This window comes from Protopterus annectens, chromosome 7.part1, assembly GCF_019279795.1.
Source record: "Protopterus annectens isolate FY-2018-M chromosome 7.part1, PAN1.0, whole genome shotgun sequence".
Taxonomy (NCBI): domain Eukaryota; kingdom Metazoa; phylum Chordata; order Ceratodontiformes; family Protopteridae; genus Protopterus; species Protopterus annectens.
In genome coordinates this window covers 3,482,835-3,507,362 of record NC_056740.1, presented here as the reverse complement: position 1 = coordinate 3,507,362, position 24,528 = coordinate 3,482,835, and the positions used below count along the sequence as shown (strand labels likewise).

The following is a 24,528-nucleotide window of genomic DNA, read 5'->3' as shown; positions in this document are numbered from 1 at the left end:
GTCTGTTCATGTGTGTGCCTTCTGTGGAAGGTTGGGTGCCGGGCTGGCAACTCAACACTGTAAAACTCCACTACCAATCATGAGCATACAAGGTGATCCGCTGTGTCGAACCTTAACCGGGAAAAGCCAAAAGAAGAAGCAGGGATTTGATTTATAAGTTCATTGATTTACAATGACCCCACATCTGATGAAGTAATATGTAAACGGAAACGTAACTTGGAACGTTTATATGTGCGGACTTGTGTTGGAAGCGGAATCTATTTTAAAACTATCATTAGAATTTCTCGCCTGATCCTCCTCTGTGGCTTTATTGTTTCACCTACTGCATCATTTTTTTCAATTGTTTCACATTAAAGTGAAAGGATGAAACTGACAAATGGTTTGCCAAAGTAACATATGAAGTGATACATGAACTGAAGGTAATCCCAGATGAACTATATAAACCGTTAACTACTTGCTTAACTGAGAAAATGGCAAAATTAAGTCTATATCTGAAATGTAAAAATTAGTATATTGGACTAGCTTTTTTAATGTTATAAGGTTACCAATCCCACTTACTTGATCAAAGAGGGATGGCTCCATCGCCATTTTGAATAGTCCACAATCTCTTTTCTCACTACATTCTGTGGAACTGTCTACAGTGCTCTAGTTGCAGCTATATCAGTGCCTTTTACACTGATAATTAGTACCCTTTTCCCATGTATGTAATGTCCTGCAGAAGCCCCACATACCTTTTTACTTTGATAGCCTCATTCTCACACTAGCCTTCATGAATCATTGGTATTATTATGGTGGCCTGCAGGTCCTACTCGTGCACTGTATAATCTAGTCACACAACCAGTTTCATTGCAGCCTCCCTGATTGCCATTGATAAGATGTATGTGTTATTCTTCATTTATTGGCATTGCACCTCATCAGTTATCTGACCAACCTACTAAGTTCATGAGATCTCTCTTGAGACTGGACCTGCCTTCCTTTACCCTTGCCCCTGTTTTTATGTCATCCACAAAGTGTCTTACCCTGCTTTCCAATGTTTAATGATGTGTGAATAAAAATAATGACTAACACAGTATCCAGGACTGACACTAGTGGTACTGAACTAGTCACCCCTTCTTCTACAATCCTTCCCCACCTCACCGTCACCCTATGCTTCCCTTCACCTGGATTATTTTCTCAGTCTAGGTCATTTTCCTGCTTACTCCAGCTCTTCCAGCTTCAAACTTAATCTCTTGTGCTGTACCCTGTCTAAAACATGCTGAAATCAATTTAGATTACATCAGATGGGTGTCCCCCGCATTACTTTAACTATTATCCAGCCACAGAAGTGCAGGAGATTGCATTGACATGGGGCTAGTGGCATATCCTTTTTTGTACCCCACTGTCTTCTGACCTGTATCCCTCCATGATTAATCAGCCAGATAGTTCCCTGTAAGTGACAGCTAGTCTCAGAGGTTGATATTCATGCAGCCATCAGAGAGTTTTCTGTTAGGTCATAGTCTCACCCCTTGGTGGCTGACATGGGTGCCAACATCATTGTGAAGGCATATTATGCCATCCCCTTACATGTGAATACTCCCACCCACATACTGATGATGGATACCATCCCTGGCTTAATAAGCCAGGCTCACAACTCTTGTTATGACTGTTTGCATTTGTTGAAACAGCCATCAGACCACCAGTCTCTCCCACTAAGAGTAAATGAGCCAGCATTTACAGTTTACTCCTTCCCTCCCTTGCCTGACACTTCCTGCACCTGAGCTATTAATAAACATGGGTTATTGGGGTTATAACCAGACCTTTATCTTGTTTATTCCGCACAGCTAATCTGCACACCCTTTGTTTGCAAAATTCCTTCATGCTTTTCCCTGCAAGCAGCATAGACTAACTGGTTTATCACTGACTTTTGTCTATACTCATGAATGGGGGTTTGGTTAGCCATTCTTTGGTCTTTTGGGACAACCTCTCCCCACAGATTAATTCTTGGATCTCTGCTGGTTTCTTTGTATAACAACAGCCTGCAAACATACAACCGTTATGTTACAAGAATGCTGTATGCATGCAGGCAATCCATAAATCACATCTTTTGCAGACACCATTCTTACCATCCTCGGTGTGACCTGACCTTGATTTCCATCTTGTTGTCTGCAAAAGAGCCTACCATCAAGCCCAGCAAAATATAACCGCCATTCTTAGAATGGTTATCTGGCTTAGGAGCTTAATCAGGACTAATCTATTCCTTCCCTTTTGTGAGGTCAGCTAGTAAAGCAGAAGCCTTCAAATATTTGGAGTGTGGCTGAACCCCTCTCTTTTATTCTTACTGCATATCAATGAGATACAGTTACAACTGGCTGTAGTTGAGGGGTTTGCTACAGAGCGACCATGCACCATTTGGCATAAGCATTATGGGTAAGGGAGTATTGATAAATGTCAAACTCTGACATGCTCCTCCTACTGAACTCCAAAAATAATCAAGCCAGACTGCAAATTATGCTAAACAAGCCCGCCTTGTCTATGGTACATTTCTCCAGAAATGACCATCACTGTATAATGATCTACAAGAGAGGATGGTACACTGTCATACTGAGAACTATTCTGTTGATGTGGATCCTTATCCATAAGCTCTTGCAATTGAACTACCACCCATCTTTAGGAAGCTGCTAACCCCATACCTTATGATTTGCTCAATTTACTCCTCTACTGCAGACTCCCTAGTCATCCACAATATTCGCTTCTGTGAAGCAGGGAATCTTCTTCTGTGCAGGCCACAAAAATATGGAAGTCTGAACCCCTGTGTTTATAATTCAACCCACTTCTGTGTCTTTCCAAACAGCATTCAGGAAGTATTTAACATCCTTATCATAATAATTTTTCAAGCAGTCAGTCACAGCATAACCTTCAACAGTCTTCCACTAAGGTCTCTCAATCCTACATCTTGTTGTTGATCCAGACTTACAGACACATATTGCTACATCTCTGTAAATCCTATGTGCAATTAAGGCACTATATCAGGGTAATATAACTCTCTCACGTTGCTTTATCTACTCCTCTTAATTGCGTTTGAGATAGTAAATATGTTCTAAGTAAAGTCCTATAAATAGAGCTTCCACAACCTTTTCAGCTACTGGTGACATTCCTCTTTTATTTAAGTCAGAGGTATACCTCTTGTAAATGTTTTGATGGCAGGTCATATTCCAATCATGCACCTTTTTCAATACAGAAATATTTCTGTGTGCTATTTACCTTAAAAAAATAGCTAGCATATCATTTATATAACATTGCAACTTAACTGCAGTTTATTTACTTTGCGTGGAGTATTAGACTATGTTTCCTTATTTGTTTTTAATTGTGTTATCCAGTCCAGCAGTCTTCTCACAATAAATATGTAAATACATGAAGAGCACCTCCCCAATAGATTCTATAAATTCCTTTTGTTCCTTGCTCTGGATGTCCTTGCATACTCAAACTTCTTTGACTTATTTATATTCTTGCTCAGGCTCTTTCTCTACTTAATTTAATTTCCTATAGATCTTCTCTTTACCCAAATATTTACCTTTGCTTTTTCTTTGAAACACACTGACTTCATTCTCCTGTGTCTCAACACAACTTTTTCTGTTCCTGGTTCACAACATTCCATTGCCCATTCTTCTTTCATAGACCCAAACCTGTTTCATACTATTTGTCATACCTTTGTAGTCCAGCCCATATCTCTATACAAGGGTCTTTCTTCTGAGGCATCTGTGCTTGTTACAGTTTTTAATAGGACAAAAAATCTTTCAGTTTTGTCATAATGTTCAGTTTTAGTCCTTGCCAAATTGATTGTGGTTTATTTTTGGATGCAGACTCAAGACGTCAGTATTATGACCTAGGAATATCACTTACTTCCCCAGTCTATGTATTTCATTTTTTAAGCATAAATAAGCATTTCTAATGAGGTCAGCATAATATCCAGCCTACAGAAATTCTCTTTTTTCTCTTCTGTTATTTACCAAACAGGTAAACTGCTACATTTTCATTTCCAGCAGTATGATTTCTAGTGTTCTCTTAAATACAAGTGCAGAGGATGCTTGTAATAGTTGTTTTTTACATCTCAGCATACTCTTATGAGTTTATATTGCTGCATATTCTTTTTAAAGATGTAATTTAACACAGTATGGAGATATGCATGGCTAATACCCAGTTTTGAAAACTGCTTGTCATGAACAAACACAGAAATTAAAAGCAGAATTCAGAAAGGTTTGCAGAAGCCTCAACATGAAACCTGGTTCAAGGCTCCAGAGAGCACTCCAGCACTACTGGGCTACAACTCATACCACACATTTTGGCCACAGAACACGGACCGAAACACAAAAGGAGGGGGTGTATCCATATTCATCAAGGATACTCACACCTCCAGGTTAGTGGTGCAGCATGATACCTCTGAGATCATCCATGTGCAACTAATATCGGGCAAATCTGCAATGCAAATTGTGGCCTGCTACAGATCACCCTCCATGACTGAGGACCACCACTCTGCCTTTTTGGAGACACTGGAAAACATGAAGGTCTTACTGAACACCCTGATATTGGGCGATTTCAATCACCCTACCATTAACTGGGAAAACTACTTGAATACAAACTCCCAGGCTCAGCGCTTCCTGGAATTTATCAACTCAAATGCCCTGGATCATCTGGTAAACTCCCCTACCAGAGGCCACAACATATTGGACCTGGTCATCACCAACATGGACGACAGGTGTTCTGTACCAGAGGTCAACCCATCACTGGTTAGATCAGACCACAAACTAATCATTCTGGATGTCCACACCCCACCACCACCCCCAACCAAGGAAACCACAGTGAAAAACTTTTCTAAAGCAAACTTCACCTTACTTAAGGCAGAGGTGGTAAGTTTCACAGCCCCCACGCTAAGGATAACACTGCCCAAGATGCAGAATCCTTTACAATTGCACTCTATGAGCACCTACAAGGATGCATGGATTGTGCCATCCCTAGCAAGACCAAGACTCACTCCCCTAAGAGAAGGAAACCAGTCTTGTGGCCCCCTGCCATAAACAGGTTATACAACAGAAGGAGGAAACTAGTTCAGAAAAAAAGCAAATCCCAAGAAGGAAAGACATCCCTGATCAGTATCAGTAAGAAACTAAGGTCCCTCATAAAATCATCCAAGGCTAACTTCGAAAGAAAAATAGCCAAGGATTCGAAAGATAACCACAAAGCCTTCTTTAGCTATGTCAAGAATCTAAGTGGCAACTCACAGATATGCTCTGAGATAGTGCAAAATAGCACAAAATATACTGAACCTACTGATATTGCCAACATCCTGGCAGATAGATTCAGTGCAAACTTCACCTCCCTCTCACCTTCAAAAGGGCCCACAACAATACCAGAAAAGTGTAGTGTCCCGGAAATCACAGAAGCACAGGTGAAAACAGCCCTTTCAAAAGCCAAAAACACAGCATCAGTGGGGCCAGATGGTGTCCCAGGCTGTGTCTTGCACGAACTACAGAACGAACTAACCCCCCACCTAAATGCGCTGTTCAACCTCAGCCTCTCCACAGGCTATGTGCCCATAGAATGGTGCACAGTAACGGATATTCTGCTCCACAAAGGAGGGGCCACAACTGACCCTGTTAACTATCACCCCATAAGCCTGACTAGCCTGGTCTGCAGGGCTATGGAGCGCATCATCATAGAACTCATTAACAAAGACATTGGGAACCTCCAAACACTTGACCCGACCCAGTTCAGCTTTGTTAAGGGCAGATCATGCCTACTAAACCTGGTTGACTTCTTCGAGACAGTCACCAAGGCCATAGACAAGGGAAAGGTGGTTCACATAGCCTACCTTGATCTCGTCAAGGCGTTCAACACCATTCCTCACTCGGGTATTATAGAAAAACTCACCAGCCTGAACATAAACTCCTATGTCACACGATGGATTGCCAGATGGCTTACAGACAGAACTCACATGGTAAGAATAGTGGGCTCCAGGTCCGACTCTAAACCAGTCACAAGTGGTGTCCCACAAGGCTCAGTTCTGGGACCCCTACTGTTCGGCATATATTTCTCAGAAGTACAGGCAAACACAGGAGGACTATGGCTAACCAAGTTCGACGATGACTGCAAACTGGGAGTCATAATTGACTCTCCGGCTGACACGGACATCCTTCAAAAAGGCCTTACTGAGACAGAAACCTGATGTCAAAGTCATGGCCTCAAGCTAAATGCCAAAAAATGCATAGTCATCCCATTTTGGAAAAACAAAACACCCACGAATTACCACATAGGTGGCAGCCCCCTTAATACAAAAGAGGTAATAAGAGATCTGGGGACCCAGGTAGATAGTAATCTCTCCTTTGACAATCATATTGCTTAGTAGTTAGGAAATCCTTCTATGTGGCCCATCTAATTACTAAGGGGTTTGCATCTAGAAATAAAGAGGTTATAGTGCCCCTCTACTCGTCACTCATCAGACCCATCATAGAGTACAGTGCCTCATTTGGGATGTACCTCACAAGACACTTCCAGCAGCTGGAAAGACCACAAAAGCACCTCACCAAGAGGATTACTGGCCTCAAACATATGTCCTATGCAGCCTGACTGAAAAAACTCTGGCTGTACTCAGTGGCATATCGCTTACTCAGAGGTGATCTCTGCCTGACTTACAAAGCCATGTCCAACTCAGAATTAATGGACATGCTCCACTAAAAGAAATCCAAGTCACTGCGAGCCACGTGCTCTAGTGAGCTAAACCTCACCACAACAATAAATAGAACATGCTGGAGGGATAGATTCCTGTCACAGAGACTCCCTATGCTTTGGAACAAAATTCCTAACTACATTAGGCAGAGCCCCTCACTAACATTCTTCAAGAGAAGCGTTGACGAGCAGATGGGTAACAGAAAATACACCCCTCGGATCACTTCATTGGCTCTGCTTGACAGAGGCTCAGTTAATTAATCAATGGGGTGGCGAAAGCCAACACACTCTGGCTAGGCTTATAAATGCCCTCAGGCAGATAGCCTAGTACTTACCTACCTATGAATCTATGAAAGGTTTCCACACTGAAGTAAGCCTTTCCAAGTCAGATATAACTCTCTCACTAGGATTTTCCCGTGTCAGTGGCCGTAGCATGGACAGTGGTATCTTTTGGGAAGCAGTAGTCCGAGGAGTGGCTAATGTTAATTAGCCATATGTTCTCCCCCAGAAATCAGGAGAGCTCTGGATTAAGTAAGCAGAATTCAAAGAACAGCTCTACCAATTTTTTCTCTAGGAAGAAAAGGTGATTGCTGTCTTTTGAAAACATTCACCCATTCATTCCTATTGAAATATTTGCAGATCATACTGTGAATATAGGTAAGTATAGAGGAACCATGTGCATGCGCACATGTGTGTGTGTGTGTGTGTGTGTGTGTGTGTGTGTGTGTGTGTGTGTGTGTGTGTGTGTGTGTGTGTGTGTGTGTATGTCTGTAAGGACAGGAATGCAGCTGAATGGATATATGTGTGTGTATGTGTGTGTATCTGTCTTTACCTGAGAAGCCATCCTGTGGTGGAAAGTAAACCTACTCTGTATATATCTGTGTGTGTGTGTGTGTGTGTGTGAGTGACTACATGGACAGGAGTGTGTGTGTGTGTGTGTGTGTGTGTGTGTGTGTGTGTGTGTGTGTGTGTGTGTGTGTGTGTGTGTGTGTGTGTGTGTGTGTGTGTGTGTGTGTGTGTGTGTGTGTGTGTGTGTGTGTGTGTGTGTGTGTGTGCGCATATGTTTGTGTGCACAAGTATGTATGTGCATGTGTGTGATGGGTGGTGCCTGTGCTAATGTGAAACGTGGGCTAGTGGGGAGATCTCCACAGTGGTCAAGCCTGTGAGTGCATTGTTTGATTGACAGAAATGGTAATGAGCCACTAAGGATGCATTTCTCTGTGTGGCTTTACTATGAGTTGGAGATTCTCTCCATCTTACTAATTGCTAAACCTACACTTGCCAATTAGCCTTGGTAATGAAGCATTATTACAAGCATGATACTTCATTCACCTTTGTTTTCATGATAAGAATAGTGGGAACAGCCCACTATGAAAAAAATACAGGTCTATTTTTTTTTATTGTAAGAGATTATTTAATTTAACTCCTCTACTTGTTTTCATAACAGCTATATCTGTCCCTTGTTTGAAAAATATTGAAAGTATACTACTGTTCATATAGTTACAAAATTCCCCTCAGTATGTCTGCTAATTTCTAAATTCTACTCATCTATGCTTTTGCATGTTTAGTCTCAAGTTACAGACGTACATAAATCCATCTTTAGTCAGTTCCTTTAACCAAACTTGTCCCAACAAATCTGGACCAAACAAAGGTACTTTCTTATCAGGGTCTTGGAATGCATCTGTAACTATGGTAGCCCCACAGCATCTATTATGATTCCTATAGATGTTTTCAAACAATTTTATATTCTTCAAATTCCATCACTTTTATATTTCTTCACAACTTTGTCTTCCCCATATTATTCATTGCACTGACACTATGCCCTCTGCATATCTCAGATAATTCCTTTTTAGCATTCAGTTTTATAAGTTGCATCATAGCAGGTGCTTTCAGGTTGCCCATTCTTTACAGGCTATGCAGTTTATTTGGGTATCTGTCCTCCAAGTTTGCTGTCCCCTGCAAATGGCAGATGATATGACATCTTTAACATATTCAGTCTATTTGATCTGAAACTGCAACAGTCTTTTTTTCTTTCTGCTAAATTTGTAAATGTGATTTATTTATTTATTTATTTATTTGGAGTTGTTGACAAGGAAAGTCTGACTAGGCCGCAAGGTACCCATTTTTCAGTGGAAGCCTGGGGAGATACATATCAAAAGAATTTACAGAGTAATTACAATAATTTTAACACAGAATAGGAAAAAATGGTATTAGCAAATACAAATATACAGATAAAGGAATGTAGACATTATTCAGAAAAATAAACATAAACCACGACTGAATATGTTTTCAAATAACTTAAAACACACACACACACACACACACACACACGCACACACACACACACACACATAAATATATATATATATATATATATATATATATATATATATATATATATATATATACATGTATATATTATTAGCATGATGAAGGGAAACAGGGTGATGAGAAAGAGAGAGAGAGAGAGAGAGTACAATTCATATGTATGACAGAAAGAGAGGATTAAGAGGTGGGAAAGAGGTGAGGGAGCTAAAAGTTAATACTGAGAAGGTATAGAAAAAGTGAAGTAAAGAAGTAAGTTTTACAGAGGCAGTTTTCAGCGGAAAGTGGACTTAACTGAGTACTTTAAACCAGGTTGAAAGAAGGTGCAGTTCCAAGAGTGAGTAAAATATTCTTTTATCAAGTGTTTGAAAATTGGACGGACTAGGTTAGTTCCATACTTTGGCTACTGAGTGTGAGTATAAGCTGTGACCAGCTGTTTTAGTAGGTTTGTGTACAGACAGAAGCTGTTCATTCTCTGATCTAAGGGGTGATTTGGGTAGGTAGCTGTTGAGTATGGAACAAAGAAAGGAGCAGTTATAGGTTTATATAGGATTTTATGGGCAGTTAAAATTTGGATTCAACTAAGATGTTATGGAAGTTCTAACCAGTTACGAGTTTGAAGAGCGGAACTGTGTGGCTGTGATAGGCAGCATTTGTAGCAAATTTTGCAACTCTGTTATAGTGTGATTCCATTTTTGCTTTTATGGAGCTATTGAGGTTTGTAATAATAGGTGCCCCTTATAGAAGTGAGGGTAGTAGATACCTAATGGCAAGGGTATGTTTTCTGGCTGAATTTAAAAAGAGTCTATGTCTATAGGGCATACCGAATTAATCATTTTTTTTTACTGCTCTGGATGTAAAGATCAAATTTAAGATTTTCAACTATTGTTATTGCTAAGAGCTTGATATGAGGGACATCTCTGACAATGTTTTTATTCTGTGAAGTGATGTTAAACTTAGTTTCTTATAACTGTGAGTGTTTTGGGGGTAAAGAGGAAAAGTTTGGTTTTATTACGGTTGAGTTGGAGATGCAAATTGTTGAGCCATAGTTCAATGGAGGAGATGGCTTCTTGGATTATCTGTTGAAGGTGGGAGAGCTTGTTTGAGGAGTGGATGATAGGTGAGTCATCAGCATATTGGATATGGGAATCTGGATGACGCGAAGTGTGGAGGTCATTGATAAAGACATTGAACAGGAGAGATCCAAAAATAGAACCAAGTGGAATGCTAGTAATATTAGGTAGCTATGGTGAGAGACAGACTTGCCATTTTACACCTTGTTGCCTAAGAGATACACCTAGGTTAGCAAGATGCTTGAGAAGTTTTATATGAGAAACAGTACCAAAAGCCTTTGATAGGTTTAGCAGTAATGATGAGGGAAGTTTCCAGAGTCTTTGGTATTATTTACAGTTTCAGTGAAAGAGAATAAAGCAGTGGTTGTGCTATGTGTAAGTCGAAATCCATGTTGAGTACTTGTTAAGAGATGGTTTTAGAAAAGATAATCAAACATTTGCTTATGGACATGTTTTCCTAGTATCTTAGAGAGTAGACATACAATAACTATGGGGTGAAAGTTACATACTTCAGAGGAATTGCCTTCTTTATGTAGAGGGATAATGTATGACCTTTTACAAATTTCTCAAACATAGGATTCACTGATTTATCTACTAATAAGAATGCTAACTGGATTTGCTATAGCTTCAGCAGCAAGTTTAAGTATTCTCCTGGGAGACTGTCTGCAGAGAAGGAGCAGACCTTCAGTCTAAACGACATTTTTTTATTATGCTGTCAGGCACAGATTTTAGTGAGAACTTGGGACAGTTTGTAGAGGTAGTTTGGATTGATTCAGGTGATGAAAGCAATATAGAATGTAGAGTTGTGGATGGAAGGGTAGGCGAGATATTTGCAGTCCTAAATTAATCTTATCACTTCATTGCCCTCTGCAGAAATAGATTAATCAGCTTCAGTTTTGCAATAACTAAAATTGAAGAACTTTTCTATTTAGCTTGTTTTGGATTAATATTATTTTTAGTAAGGCAACCAGCTCTTTGAATCTTTTCTTAGAGGGCTAAAGGAGGTTTCATAAAACTATATACTGTGTTCTCCCAAAGTACTTAATAAACCTGTTTTTTTCTTTTCCTCTTGTGTCTACACTACTGACAAAAATGAAGACTTCGCAAAAGTCTTTCCAGCTTTGAGTCTGGAGGTTGAAACACCATATTTCCTACTATTTGAGCACATTTTGATATTACCGTTTCTTCAAACTTCTTTCTTGCACTAGTTTTACTCTTACTGCCATTATGTGATATCCCCAGTTTGTAGGATTCTCTAGAATGAGATACTACAAGCAAGAAAAATAAATAGATTCTCTAGTTCATTCAACTTTAGTATATGTCCTTTTCAGCTTGCACTGAGTAGAATTCATTTTCTGGCAACCTGCTGAAACAGAATCAAATTAGCTAGCACCAGTTTTTTTATGCATATATTTGCAAATTAGGCAAGGGAAAGGTAATACAGTGACTTAAAGAAGTCACATTCTATTATTTTATTACATATTATTAACCAGTAATATTAAAATATGAATTGTAGATGCATTTTTTAGTTAAAATCTCCATTTCTTTGTTTTTGTATTTCTATATTTCAGCATCAGTTGTTGAGCAAATGGAAAAAGGTGGATTCTTTGGAAAGGAAATCACTAAATCCCATCTATTTACTACCATCCATGATGCAGTAGTACACTGTAGCGGAATTAATGCCTTGGTAAGTGTACATAACTTTTAGGTAAACTGTCTTCACACAACATAAAATGATAGTAGTAGATTCTGACTCATAAAATCATTATTCTGATGCACTCTTCTGTCTTTTTAACTTGACGTCATATTTTTCCTATGACATTTTGCAGTATATGTTCTATAAATTAAAAGATTTCCTACTATGCCTGATGTTTCTGTTGAAGATGGAAAATTGAAGTGTTGTAAGATGTGTACCCTCTTCTCAGAGCTTTTTCCAGGTTTGCACTAGCCTTTGTTCAAAGTTTATTTATTTATTTTTATTTTTTCTGCATTTCTCTCCCCCTTGAAATAGTTCATAGAGCTTTTCCTTGTAATGCTGCTCTCATATAAACAGTTACTTGGCATGATGTCTTGTTAATGAAGTTAATAATTCCCCACTACATCTTGTTTTCTTATCTTAATTTCATGTAAGTGAATGTATAACTTGCCATTTATCCTCTAGATAGTCACCTTTAATTGTGCCTGTATTGTAGTGGTTCCCTGTCATCCTTTAACATTATTTATTTTTCAGATGTTTTACTTTCTTGTTTTTACTTTTTGTTGTCTGCGACCACATTATTTCTAGAAAATCATGTTTTTATTTTTTGTTTTCACTTTTCATCTATAACTAGATTACTTCTGCAAAGCATAAATATCTGTTTGAGTCTTGCTCTAAATCTGGCAATGTGAACATGGACACTGTAAATCAAGCCTACATTAGTGTGAAGAATATCTCAACCTCTTTATGGCAGCCAAGACAATGCAAATGCTTTATGAATAAATAAAGATTTCAATAATTTAATTAACTTTTATGCGAACTTCAGATGGGGGAATAATCAGATTAAATATCTTAGGGTTACTCTTACAAATAATTTAAATAAAATTTTCAATGTTAATTATGGAAGATACTGAATGGTTATTGACAAATGGAATTAATTATTTTTTTCAAGGATGATAGATTGACACTGACTAAATGATTATTTTAACTAAAATATTTTATGTCATTCAAACTTTCTCTGCACGTCTCTAAAAATCATATTAAACAATTTAATAATATTTGTTTGAGGCTTTTGTGGTACCCTAATAATCCCACTATAGCATTGACTCACAATATCAGAGACTGGAGACGTTGTATTACTTTTCCAGATCTAGAACTGTAATTCAGCTGCTTCTGATATTAAGACTATAGCTTTATGGATGAACCATAATTACACATCTAATTGGAAGAACCTACATGAAATTATTTAGTTAACATCTAACATAATTATTGCTATGTATCATAACCACACCCTGGTGAGTAATGTGTTCACTACTAATGTACTGTTTCATTAAAACTAGGAACAAGCCAACTGGTTCTTATTATATGAACTGTATTCTGAAATTTGTTAACAACTTTGTATATAAAAAGTCCAAAGATAAAGGCTTGATTGTTTTGTGTTCCACCACATTGAATTTATACCTGAGTTTATTGAATCTTTAAATTATAATAAAATGAGTTGTAAACACTGTAATTTAATTTACAGAAATCAGTTTTTAAAAGAAACCAAACTGAATAACATTGACTATATAATGTGTAAATTTGAACTAGAGATGGGCAACTGGCTAATAGTTCAAATATGCAAACAGATTTTAATAATGGAATTTGCTCTGATGCTGGGGTCTGTTAAAAGTGCTCTTTCCTCCTATAATCATTTTTTTTTTACTAATCTCAAAATGAATACTGAAAACTGAATATCGTATCTATTACATATAAATTATTAAGAAACAGAAAAAATCTAATTAATGAGTTGTATTGTAACTATTTCTAAAATTACAGATAATTTTTCATCTGATACAGATAAAAATATGATCCTTGTGTCTTTTCTCAAAATTACTTCTTCCTTATTCAGCAGAATTTCCTCCTGGAAAATTTTCACAGAACCTTTTTCACACTACATAGATTGGGAATTATTTATAAAAAAGAAATTTGGAATGTTGGAGGTGTAAATTATTAATTAAACTATATTGGCCTTGTATGATATTTGATTGTAAGATAGTTATGCCATTTTAGAAATAAATCCAAACATTTTTACAGACTTTATGGTCTGACAAATTTACTGTAACCACATCTTTTATTTTATTCAATGTTTCATTTCCTATTTGGATCCCAAACTCTCAATGCACTTTATTGTGGTATTTGCTATCTATTGCCAGAAAGCTTATTACTAGACATAGAAGAATGAATCTACTGCTTCTTTCCGTGAGTTTATAAATATCTCCACTGTTGTTTGCATGCAAGGAGTGCATAGCTCTCAGGCCTTCTAAAATTAAAGCTGTAATTTTAAAGCCATATAACTGAAACTGTCAATATGGATTCACCTGTGAGGCTCTGCTGGTGTTCTGGTTTATTAATTCTGCTTATATAAAGAAATGATGGCAACTAAAGTGAAAAAAGGTGACTTCGGCAGTTTAAGGCTGCAACAAGGCCAGGCAAAGGAGCACTATTTTGAAACTAACACTGAAAATTTGTTGACTAAAAAATGACAGGCAGCAGGAAATGAAAGAACTTTGAGTAAATAATGTTAGAACTACACAAGAGTAATACTACTTCATTGGACTATATTAAAAGTAGATAAAATGATGGAAGAATTGAAGCTAGCCTTGAGTTTGCATCTGGACAGCAGGTGGATTTGAAGGGGGGGGGCATGAGGAGAACATCTACAACTGGAAAGGCCACAGAAATACCTCACAAAGAGGATTACTGGCCTCAAACAGATGCCCTATGCAGACCGTCTCAAAAAACTCCAACTTTACTCCGTCGCATATCGCCTACTCAGAGGTGATCTCTGCCTAACATACAAAGCTATGTCAAACCCAGAGCTGTTGGACATGCTCCACTTAAAGAAATCCCAATCCCTCCGAGCTACACGCTCTAGGGACCTAAACCTTGTCACCACAATAAACAGAACATGCCGGAGGGATAGATTCCTGTCCCATTGACCTCCCATACTCTGGAATAAACTACCTATCTATATCAAACAAAGCTCCTCATTAGCACTCTTCAAGAAAAATCTTGATGATTGGATGGGAAATAGGAAATTCACCCCGTGGATCACCTCTGTGGCTCTGCTCGACAGTGGCACAGGAAAATAATTTTCTTGGGTGGCAAAAGCCAGGGTACCTTTTTGGCTGGGCTTGTATAGGCCCCAGGGCCGATAGCCTATTACCTACCTATGAACCTATGAACCTATGAACACAGAATGACCAGCTCAGAAGCAGTGTTGGCACTTTTAGAGGCTAAAACTGAGACTACAGAAAATAGAATGAGGTACAAACATGTATATTATCTAATCTATATTAACTAACTAGAACAAATACAGCTGTGGAGAGAGGGAGAGAGAGAGAGAGAGAGAGAGAGAGAGATACACTCCCCCTAGTGCCTAGTTGGCCTAGCCCATTACTGGTTCACAAGGTAGTGTGTAATGCAACACTGACCAAGACCTTTGTGTTTAGTGTTCTAATATTCCACCACAGAACAAGTTATTTGTATTTTTCTACTTTTTTTTCTTTCCATTTCTTACCATCCACTTCATCAAAAGTTAAAAGCTACAACCCTGATTTCATTAACATCTTTCCTTACGTAACCCATATTAAAACCCTATGTACAGACTTTATTTCTCTACTACAGCTACTTTTATACTTGATTTTTTCTTTCTGGAAGTTCCTTATCACAAATAGTAATTTGGATAAAATAATACACTTACAAAGCCTTTTATTCTACTATAAGACAGCTATTAGGGTGCCCATCTTGCAGCACCAAGTATAACCCAATTCTGCTCCCCCTACTCTATTCCAGTTTCCAGCTACCCCTCTTCCTTTACTTCCTGTACTCCTTCATAGCTCTGTCCACATTGCATTTTACCCTATTCACAAAACCATAGCTATTCCACTTCCACAGAGCCACTTCAACAACAGGCCCCTCCGACTGTAATCCCATATGAGATCCTCCCATTATTCCATCAGCTATACCCACTCATACTCATTCCACGTATTAACACCCTATTTCACTACTACCCTATTATTTCCCTCTCCATAGCACCCCAACATACAAAGTCATGACATCCCTACATTTTATACTCTTTATAACCGTGTCTATACTAGTACAAATCTCACATTCTATCATGTTAATCTGCAATTCAACTTTATAAGCTCTCCTCACAATCAAAGAACCACCTCTTACACTTCTGCCCATATAGTCAACATTTCTATAACACTTTACAACTCTTCCTGTTTTGATTTTGTTAAAAATACATATATACAACATAACCCAATCATCCATAAAACCTAAACAAAATATAAGTACTAATGCAAATGAAAAGTTGCTACACTTTTCTCATAATAATAGATCTGTCTGGTGATATCCACCCAAACCTATTCTTACCATGGTAGCATTTTATGCACACACAACCCCATCCTGTCATTCTGTAATCTAAATAATAACAGCAGTCCAAATTTCCATCACATCAGTATGCAAAGCATCTGCAATGACTCTGTGAAGTAAATGTTTAGGTGACCATGCAATCTCCCGATATCCTGGTAGCCACAGATACTTGATTAAAACCAATGACAAAGGATGAAGAATTCCTACTCTATGGATATAACATCCTTAGACTGAACCAAAAAATAAAAAAGGCTGAATAGCAATAATATACAAAATAGTCTGAAAATAGCAGCATCCTACTTCACTACACCAATATTCAATGATGCAGAGCTAATTACTTCATCACTTAAAATCAATACCCACAAGACCATACTGATTGCAGGATCATACATACCACCTGGTAATTACATTTCTATGCAGGAAGATATTCTGTTCTGGTTCTCCCATCATATACAACAAGAGACAATCATAAAGGGTGAAGTAAATATTTGTTGGCTCACTCAAAACTGAACAATCTATCAAATACTATATAATGATATATAAGTTCACACAGCTGATCAATAACCCAACCAGGTACAACAGAAACACAACTAGAGAGTCTATATTAGATTGCGTCTTCACATTACCTATGACCATAACCTCCTGCAGCACTTTACCAGACACAGTAGGTGACCACCACCCAACCTTTGCAATTAGATATTATAAGCAAAACCCTCATACTCATCACTACAACAATATCAGAAATCTTGCCAACTTCCAAACTGAAAACTTCATGAATACTTTGCATTCCTACAACTGGAAAATACTTAAAGCTCCACCACTGGATAACACCATCTAAAACTTCAATACTATCTTTTTAAATATCCTAATTTACTATGATCTCCTCAGAATCAAAAGAGTAAAAGCTAAACCAGTCCCATGGCTAAGCAAAACTACCAAGACAGTCATGAAAACAAGAGATAAATCTTGGAAAACATGGTTATGCTATAGGACCCTGGCTAACTTCCAGAACTACAGGTATCTCAGAAACTTAGTCAAAAGCCTTATCTAAAAAGACAAGTAAAGATATACTGTACCATATCTCCAGACATAAATAAACAGAACCCTTAATTATTCTGGTTTGCAATAAACAGTTTATTAAACCCAGGTAAAATAACCCAGCTAATACCATCAATCTGTCAAGAGAATGAGACTATAGCCATACAATTCAACCAACATTTTATCCAATCAGTTACCTCACTCCTAAATAACAAAAGCTAAAACTTACCCCAAGCCTCTCATTAAATTTAGTACAAGGTAACATTCATCTACCAAACTTCTCCTCTATATCAGTACCAACCTCCATTATCAAAAAATACCTAATCAACCTAAAAACCTACTACTACAGCAACCGGCTACTTACCTGCAGAATATATTATGATTGCAACCGATGCTGTTGCTTATCAACCTGCATATTCCATATTCATAAATCACTCTATTACTAAAATCTATGAAACTATGGAAATAATACTTTGTCATCATACCACTGCACAGATGTGGTCTAGCCACTGACCCAGCAAACTATAGACTGATGGCTATTTTGTCATCACTATCAAAACCAAGACCAATGCATCCATAAACAATTCATTATGTATGTCTCAGAACACAGTCTCTTATCTCTTTCATAGTATGTTTTTTCATCTAAACCATAGTACTACTACAGCCTTGTTAAAACTCACTGAAACAGTAAACCAGAACAGAAACTCTAGGTATCTGGTCTTCTCTCGGTTTCTTGGCTTATCAAAGGCTTTTGACATTCCAGTTTCTCTTAACAATTTTAAATCCCTTATTTTTACTATTACTTTAGCTTCCCACAGCTATAAAATATCATTATTCGAGGTAATTTTAACTTAACCTACATAAGTCCCCTGAAAAATGACATTGCTGAATTGCTAGCCAATACCAACCTTATATAGTTAGTCAATGACACTACCCATCTCCTAACCAACAACCACTTCCTACTGAGTCTGCTAATCAATGACAATCCTCCTATTATCTCCAAAATATTTGTTCTTCTACCCTCATTCAGTGACCTCTCCCGAATAACCTTTAAAAATATCAATCAGTCACCAAAACTGCCCCCCAAACTAGTTACATTCAGACTCAAATCCACCACCAATACTGAAAACCTCAGACGTCACCTTGCAACTATTGATTGGTCTCCCATTACAAGTTACAGACCTGCAACTCTTTTACCACAGCTCTTATACATACCCTACCTCAACTTCATGACACATTCTTCCCTCTTATGCAGTGCCTTTTTAAACACAACAAACTCCCCTAGCTAACCACTGAAATGAAAGTTCAGCTCAAACTTAGAGGCAATAAATGGTCCTCACAGAGATGAACACCTCACCAAAAATCAGACTGCCTTTATCTCTCTACATAACCTAGCTAAGCAAGCCATGCACAGGCACACAACTAAGTACTTTAAACTTCAATAACTTGGTTAGCTAGGCAAATGCAACAGAAGCAAGTGAGTTCAGATTCCCTGCCATACTGCAGGACAGCTAAGCTAAAAATGTTACAGATGATAATGGATTTATGCCACCACCATAGATGGAGAGTTATCATTGGGAGTGATCAAAGGTATGTATAATATACTAAGGGACAGAAGGCTGGACAGGAGAAGGACAGGGGAATGGTGGTGGTGGAGTTAATACAGGTGATTAAAAAAACTCAATGAAAGAGAAAAACACACTGACTTGGTTAAATGAGACGGTTCCAATATTACAAGGCCACACATATCAGAAATGTCCAGAAGTATGAAGGTTTTCTAGGAGTGTAATGTACTGAGATCAGTTGATAATAGGAGGATAATTATAACATGGTTACAATACACTGATAGAGTATAGATGGTGGTACAAATAGAGAACTGCACAGTGAATCAACAGATAAGCTGAAGACCATGAGATTTTATAGAATTAAAAGGAATACATGTCAAAACTGGGAACCTTACTAGATAGAAAACTGGAAAAAACGTATAAGTAAAAGGAAGTTATAAGTAAACTATATAAAAGGTTAAAAGAAGGTGGCAAAGAGTCACATAAGTTTAGAATTATTTGGGAGGAAGAGTTAAGTACTACAGTTACATATGCAGATTGGAAAATTGTTACTCTAGCTTTCAGACATTCTAAAAAGGTGGAGAAATTAAGATTTTTTTTGCCTGAAATGCCTCTTCATTTCCCATTCCCACAAGACTCTAGAATGTAACAAACTGTTACACCAAGTTAATGGAAATATGATGCTTAATTAATAGGGGATACTAATTTAATAGGGGATTTAGAACATATAATTTGGTAATGTCTTAAATTGCAACAATTTAAGGGGGAATATAGAATTTGTGAAATGTTATTTGGGCAGGAAAAGTAGGATTGTTGTTTTTTGTCAGTGGAAGCATAAAAGAGTGCTTGAAGCTGTTAGGGATGAAGTTATTAGTAAGTTATACAATATAACTACAGGTTAGTATTTGCAAAAAAATGGTGAAAACATACTTTAGGATTTGAGCTGAAGGATGTGATCACTGGGACAGGACATAGTGATTTTACAAGAAAAGAAACAATTGTCTTCCGGGATACCAGGGAGATTACTTGTTTTTTAAACACATATTTTCTGACAGCCAATAAAAGCTCTGGAAGCAAAGACAATTGTTGCCTTTCTTGTAAAATCACTATGTCCTGTCCCAGAATTGCAGGCATAGCTGTGTCAGATAATGTTCCACAGTATGGTAGTGCTGGGTTCAGAGCATTCACGTGGTCTAATATAGTTTAACATCTAAAAAGAGAGAGCAGGAAAATAGTGACCTCACAGAACAATAACATCAATAGTTATATAAATTCTCAGTTACCATTATTGGAATATAGGAATATTCCACAGCAAGGTATTAGCCTACTCAGTTACTATTGGTTCATGAATTAAAATGAGAGAGTCCTGCATCTGCTTCTTTGTTCTCTCCTATAAATTAGAATCAGGTTCAAAAAAGACTGAAGCAGATACTGTCAAGACAAAGTTTCTACTACAATAGCAGGTGTAAGATTCTTTATGACTCGAAAGAATGACATAAGGTTAGAATCCAGCAGAGCTGCTATGCAAAACAACCTGAGACAGATGTTTTAAGGAAATGTATTTATCATTTATTTACTTATGTATTTACTTATTCGAATTTTGTTTACCTGCTTAGCCCTATGAGGCAGTGCCCATTTTCAGAGGAAAGAATGGTACAGAAAAATAATCATAATAAATTATAAGAAATATTACATTAGTGGAAATGCATTGTTTAGAACAAATAATAACAATATTATACACTTTTCAGTTCAGATTAGTGTAATTAATGGAGTTAGCAGACTAATGTTTGGAAGGAGGAAGATAGGTGTGAAATGGGTTGAGAAAAAGGTATGCAAAATAATCAGGTGTGAGAATTAGGAGTAAGTAGGGATAAGATAGTGAAACAGACTGTAAGCATGTATCATATTGTGATATGAAAAGGCAAAAGGAGGATGGTTACATTGCTAATGTTGGGGAGAGAGGTTGAGAGCTTTACATAACGTTTTTAAAGGTTGCTGAATTGTCAAAATGTGAACAGCTAAGGCCATATGTCATGAGCATTCATACAGGAATGTGTTAAAAAAACAGGAAACAGCAACTCAAAAAAATAATAAACAAGAAGGAGAAACCTTCACTTTGTCTATTTACTTTATTGAACAAAATTCTATCTGTTTCCCCCAACTTTTTGCCTTCGTGGAAGAATGAAGACCTGTATCACCAAACCAATTTTATATACAGTACAACCAATAGGATGTAAAGAACAATTTAATAATTAATTGAACAATTACATCTGGAAAGACTTCAATATATGAATTATAGACTCATCTAATAACTCCATATTCATATTTAGAATATACAATGACAGTAATACAGACCAATTAAAGTCTGCATTTAAACCATTTTTTGTTATCATTAAATTTAAATATCAATGGTCATTCCAGTCTTAATAAAGCTTGTAACAAGACTCCCCAATTAAAATACTTGGGAAAGCAAGCACACTCACAATAAAAGCACCCACACTGCCATGATGAATAAATAACCATGCATACTCTGCAACAGTATTGGAAATATTTTTAATATCTGACCAGAGTTAACTGATTCATACTTTAAATGTCTTCTTCATTTGTTCACTTTACCATAAATAAAGACAGCAATTGCATTTAATAACACATACTACTGTTTTAGACAAATATGTATACCTGGTTGCTAATTTATACTTTACCCCACGGATGTATCATACAAATTTATAACATGAGAAGACATTTTATACTTTTTATAAGGAAATGTGCCTAGGAGCATAGGCAAAACACCAGCAAAATTTGACATCAAGCAAGTTGCATCTTCTTTTTAGTGCAAAATAATACTTTCTTTGGAAGAATACTTCTTAAAGAAATATCTGAATTTAGTAAAAACAAACTATCAAACACTACCCTTTTAAGGGCTTTAGAAAAATGAGAAATTGTGGTAACAAAAACATTTCCTATGCAAAGTCAGACTCCACACTAAAAAGTCCTGCTTTAGTATATACAGATGTTCTACACTTATTATTAGGGTTAGTCTGATTTAACAATTTTCCACACAATGGAACAATAGTTCCTGAGTATAACCTATAGAAATAAATATAAACAAGATTTCTTGTTTCACATATTGAAATTATAGGTCTAACTGGTATTTCACTAGTGCAGTACAGTTCATCAAAGAGGATGTAATCAATGAAGTGTTTGGGATGGTGACTGAAAACATGCAATACATTATTTGCAGCTGCAAGCTTCCTAAACAATTTGTTAGTCCCTATATCTCCTGAAATACCTTTGATGATCATATCTAAATAACTATTAATTGGCCCTATCAACCACAGCAGTAAATTTTAAGTCATATTTATTTATCTCATCCAAAAAAAAAAAAAAATAAAACACCAACATTCTGTTTCCTCACCCTGGCAGATAAATATCAGATTATCAATGAGTCAATTATAAAATAACACTTTTTCTGACTAAAACGATGCAAGTCATAAATGAGGTTTTTCAATAAAAATAAAAAGAAGAAGAAATAAAGATATAAAGATGCATAACTGGGAGTAAACAGAGCCCCCACTGCAGTTCCTCATAACTGAACATAAAACTACCATTACTAGACGAAAATCCAAAGTGAGAAATAAATTTAGATTTAAGGACTTTCAACAAGTAATTCAAATGCAACTTTGTATCCTAAATCTATGTTGAACAGATTTATAATTATTTACATCTCTTCCTGTCCAGTATAAAGTATAGATGAAACCATATTTAATACTTATTGGGCATTTTTAACAGCTAATAAAACCTGAGACTTTATTGCGCTGAATTTACCCATAAAAGCTTAAAAAGTAAGAAGTAGAAACTCATGGACATTTAGAAGTCATGTAGCTGAAACACCACTATGTTTTTAAGGGGTCATTTGCATATATCCCAATGCCTCCACTACAGGACACTCAAAATAAAATTTCTTAAAAAGAAGGAAATGTTACAGGAAAAAAAAAACATTTTGGCGCATTTCTAGTTCATATCAAATGTGGTGGAAACGTAATCTTCCAATGTTACAGAATATCTCCAGGTACACAGTGCAACACTAATTGGTATATCCTCAATATTTCCTCTTTCCCTTATAAACCCCTAACTCATCCATCAGACACACACACACACACACACACACACACACACACACACACACACACACACACACACACACACACACACACACACACACACACACACACACACACACACACACACACACACACACACACACACACACTACTGTGACATTACTAAGGAAGGAGCACATGCATGGTTTTGCAGTGAAGATAAAAATAACAGATACTGGTGATGTTTCTAGTGCTACCTTTCATTTTTACTTGGGGGTGTAGGAGAAGACTTGCTGATTTTTTAAATATAGTTTTTAAAAGGGTACAGAGTCATATTGCAAATGGAACCACAACACTCAAACTCAAAAGATCCAGTGCTTTTTCAGTACTGAAATATATATGGCTGTCTTCAGCATGTAGTTTTTTATGCTCTGAAAAACTTTAAAACTGCAGCACTAGAGAAACAGGCAGAAAGTCAAAAGAACATTATGTCAAAAAGAGGATCAAGCTTGGCCATGAATTTTGTGGTATACTTCAGAAAAATATGAGGCCAGTGCAGCCTCTCAAAATAGTTTTTTCTAAAGATATATTTTCAGTTTCATTTTGTTTATTAAGCATCACCCCCTAACTGCAGCACAAAAGGTCAGTAATGATCCCTTACTGATGATGATTTATTTCTACCTCGTCTACCTGATTTATGTGAAATATTCCCTTGCTAAATCATTATTTCACACTTTTTTCTTTGTCTTTTTCAGGAGTCTAGTACCAGCACAAAGCTTTGACCCTTTCAATCTGGGTAATGTGGAAAGAAAAAACACTCTTGAAGCAGCTGTGCAAGATGCCTTCATATTACACTGAACTCTTCAACAGAAAGCATTCTATTATTGCCTGAACACTTAGCTATCTCTCTTAAAACTGTCACTGCTTAGCATGGCAGAAACTAACAAATTACTTCCATGTGTTCAGTTAAGTCAAGTTTAGTTAGAAGATGTGAATACCTATACATTTATTTCATACATTTGTGCTGTCTGTCCTTGTTCTGCAAGATGGATTGGTAATTTATAACTATTTGGTGCTTACATTACAAATGTATTGAGTTATATGATTGGTGATTTTCTTAACAAAATCAGTGTTATGTCAGAAACAGAAACTTTAAAAATGTACAAGTGACTTCAAACAGCTTTTAGCATAATGAATAAAATTAATAGATGATGAGCACATCGCATGGTATACATATATAAACACTGATACTGGTAATGCTCAGAATGTATTCAATTTAGAAAAATAGAAAGCACAGCCACTTAGCGTGTAGCACATGCTAATGAGTGCATAATTACATCAAAATGAAGCCCTCCAAGCAAATGAAGCATCCAATATATGCAAATGATGACACCCAAACTGTGGATCAGTTAGAGATGTAAATGGGCATCCTGTGCTGGAGTGCATACACATTATTTGCACCCAAGAATCATGCTGAATATGAAGGAATCAATACTTGGATTATTACTAGCTATAACTAAATAACATGTGTTAATGGCCACTATCAAAGACACAGCCCACAATGTTTCAGGTCATGGCCATCAGTGCCAATGCTGGAGGTACAGACAGCA

General features: G+C 36.9%; 1 protein-coding gene across 1 annotated transcript in view; it reads left to right on the top strand.

The window, feature by feature from the left end:
- LOC122807521 (solute carrier family 26 member 6-like) overlaps nucleotides 1–23,700 on the top strand; it is a 1,069,142-nt gene extending 1,045,442 nt beyond the window's left edge. The window contains exons 18-19 of the mRNA XM_044078446.1: nucleotides 11,669–11,784; nucleotides 23,674–23,700. Of these exons, the coding sequence (XP_043934381.1) occupies nucleotides 11,669–11,784; nucleotides 23,674–23,700 (143 nt within the window). The remainder of the gene's footprint in view (nucleotides 1–11,668; nucleotides 11,785–23,673) is intronic.
- The last annotated feature ends 828 nt before the right edge of the window (nucleotides 23,701–24,528 follow it).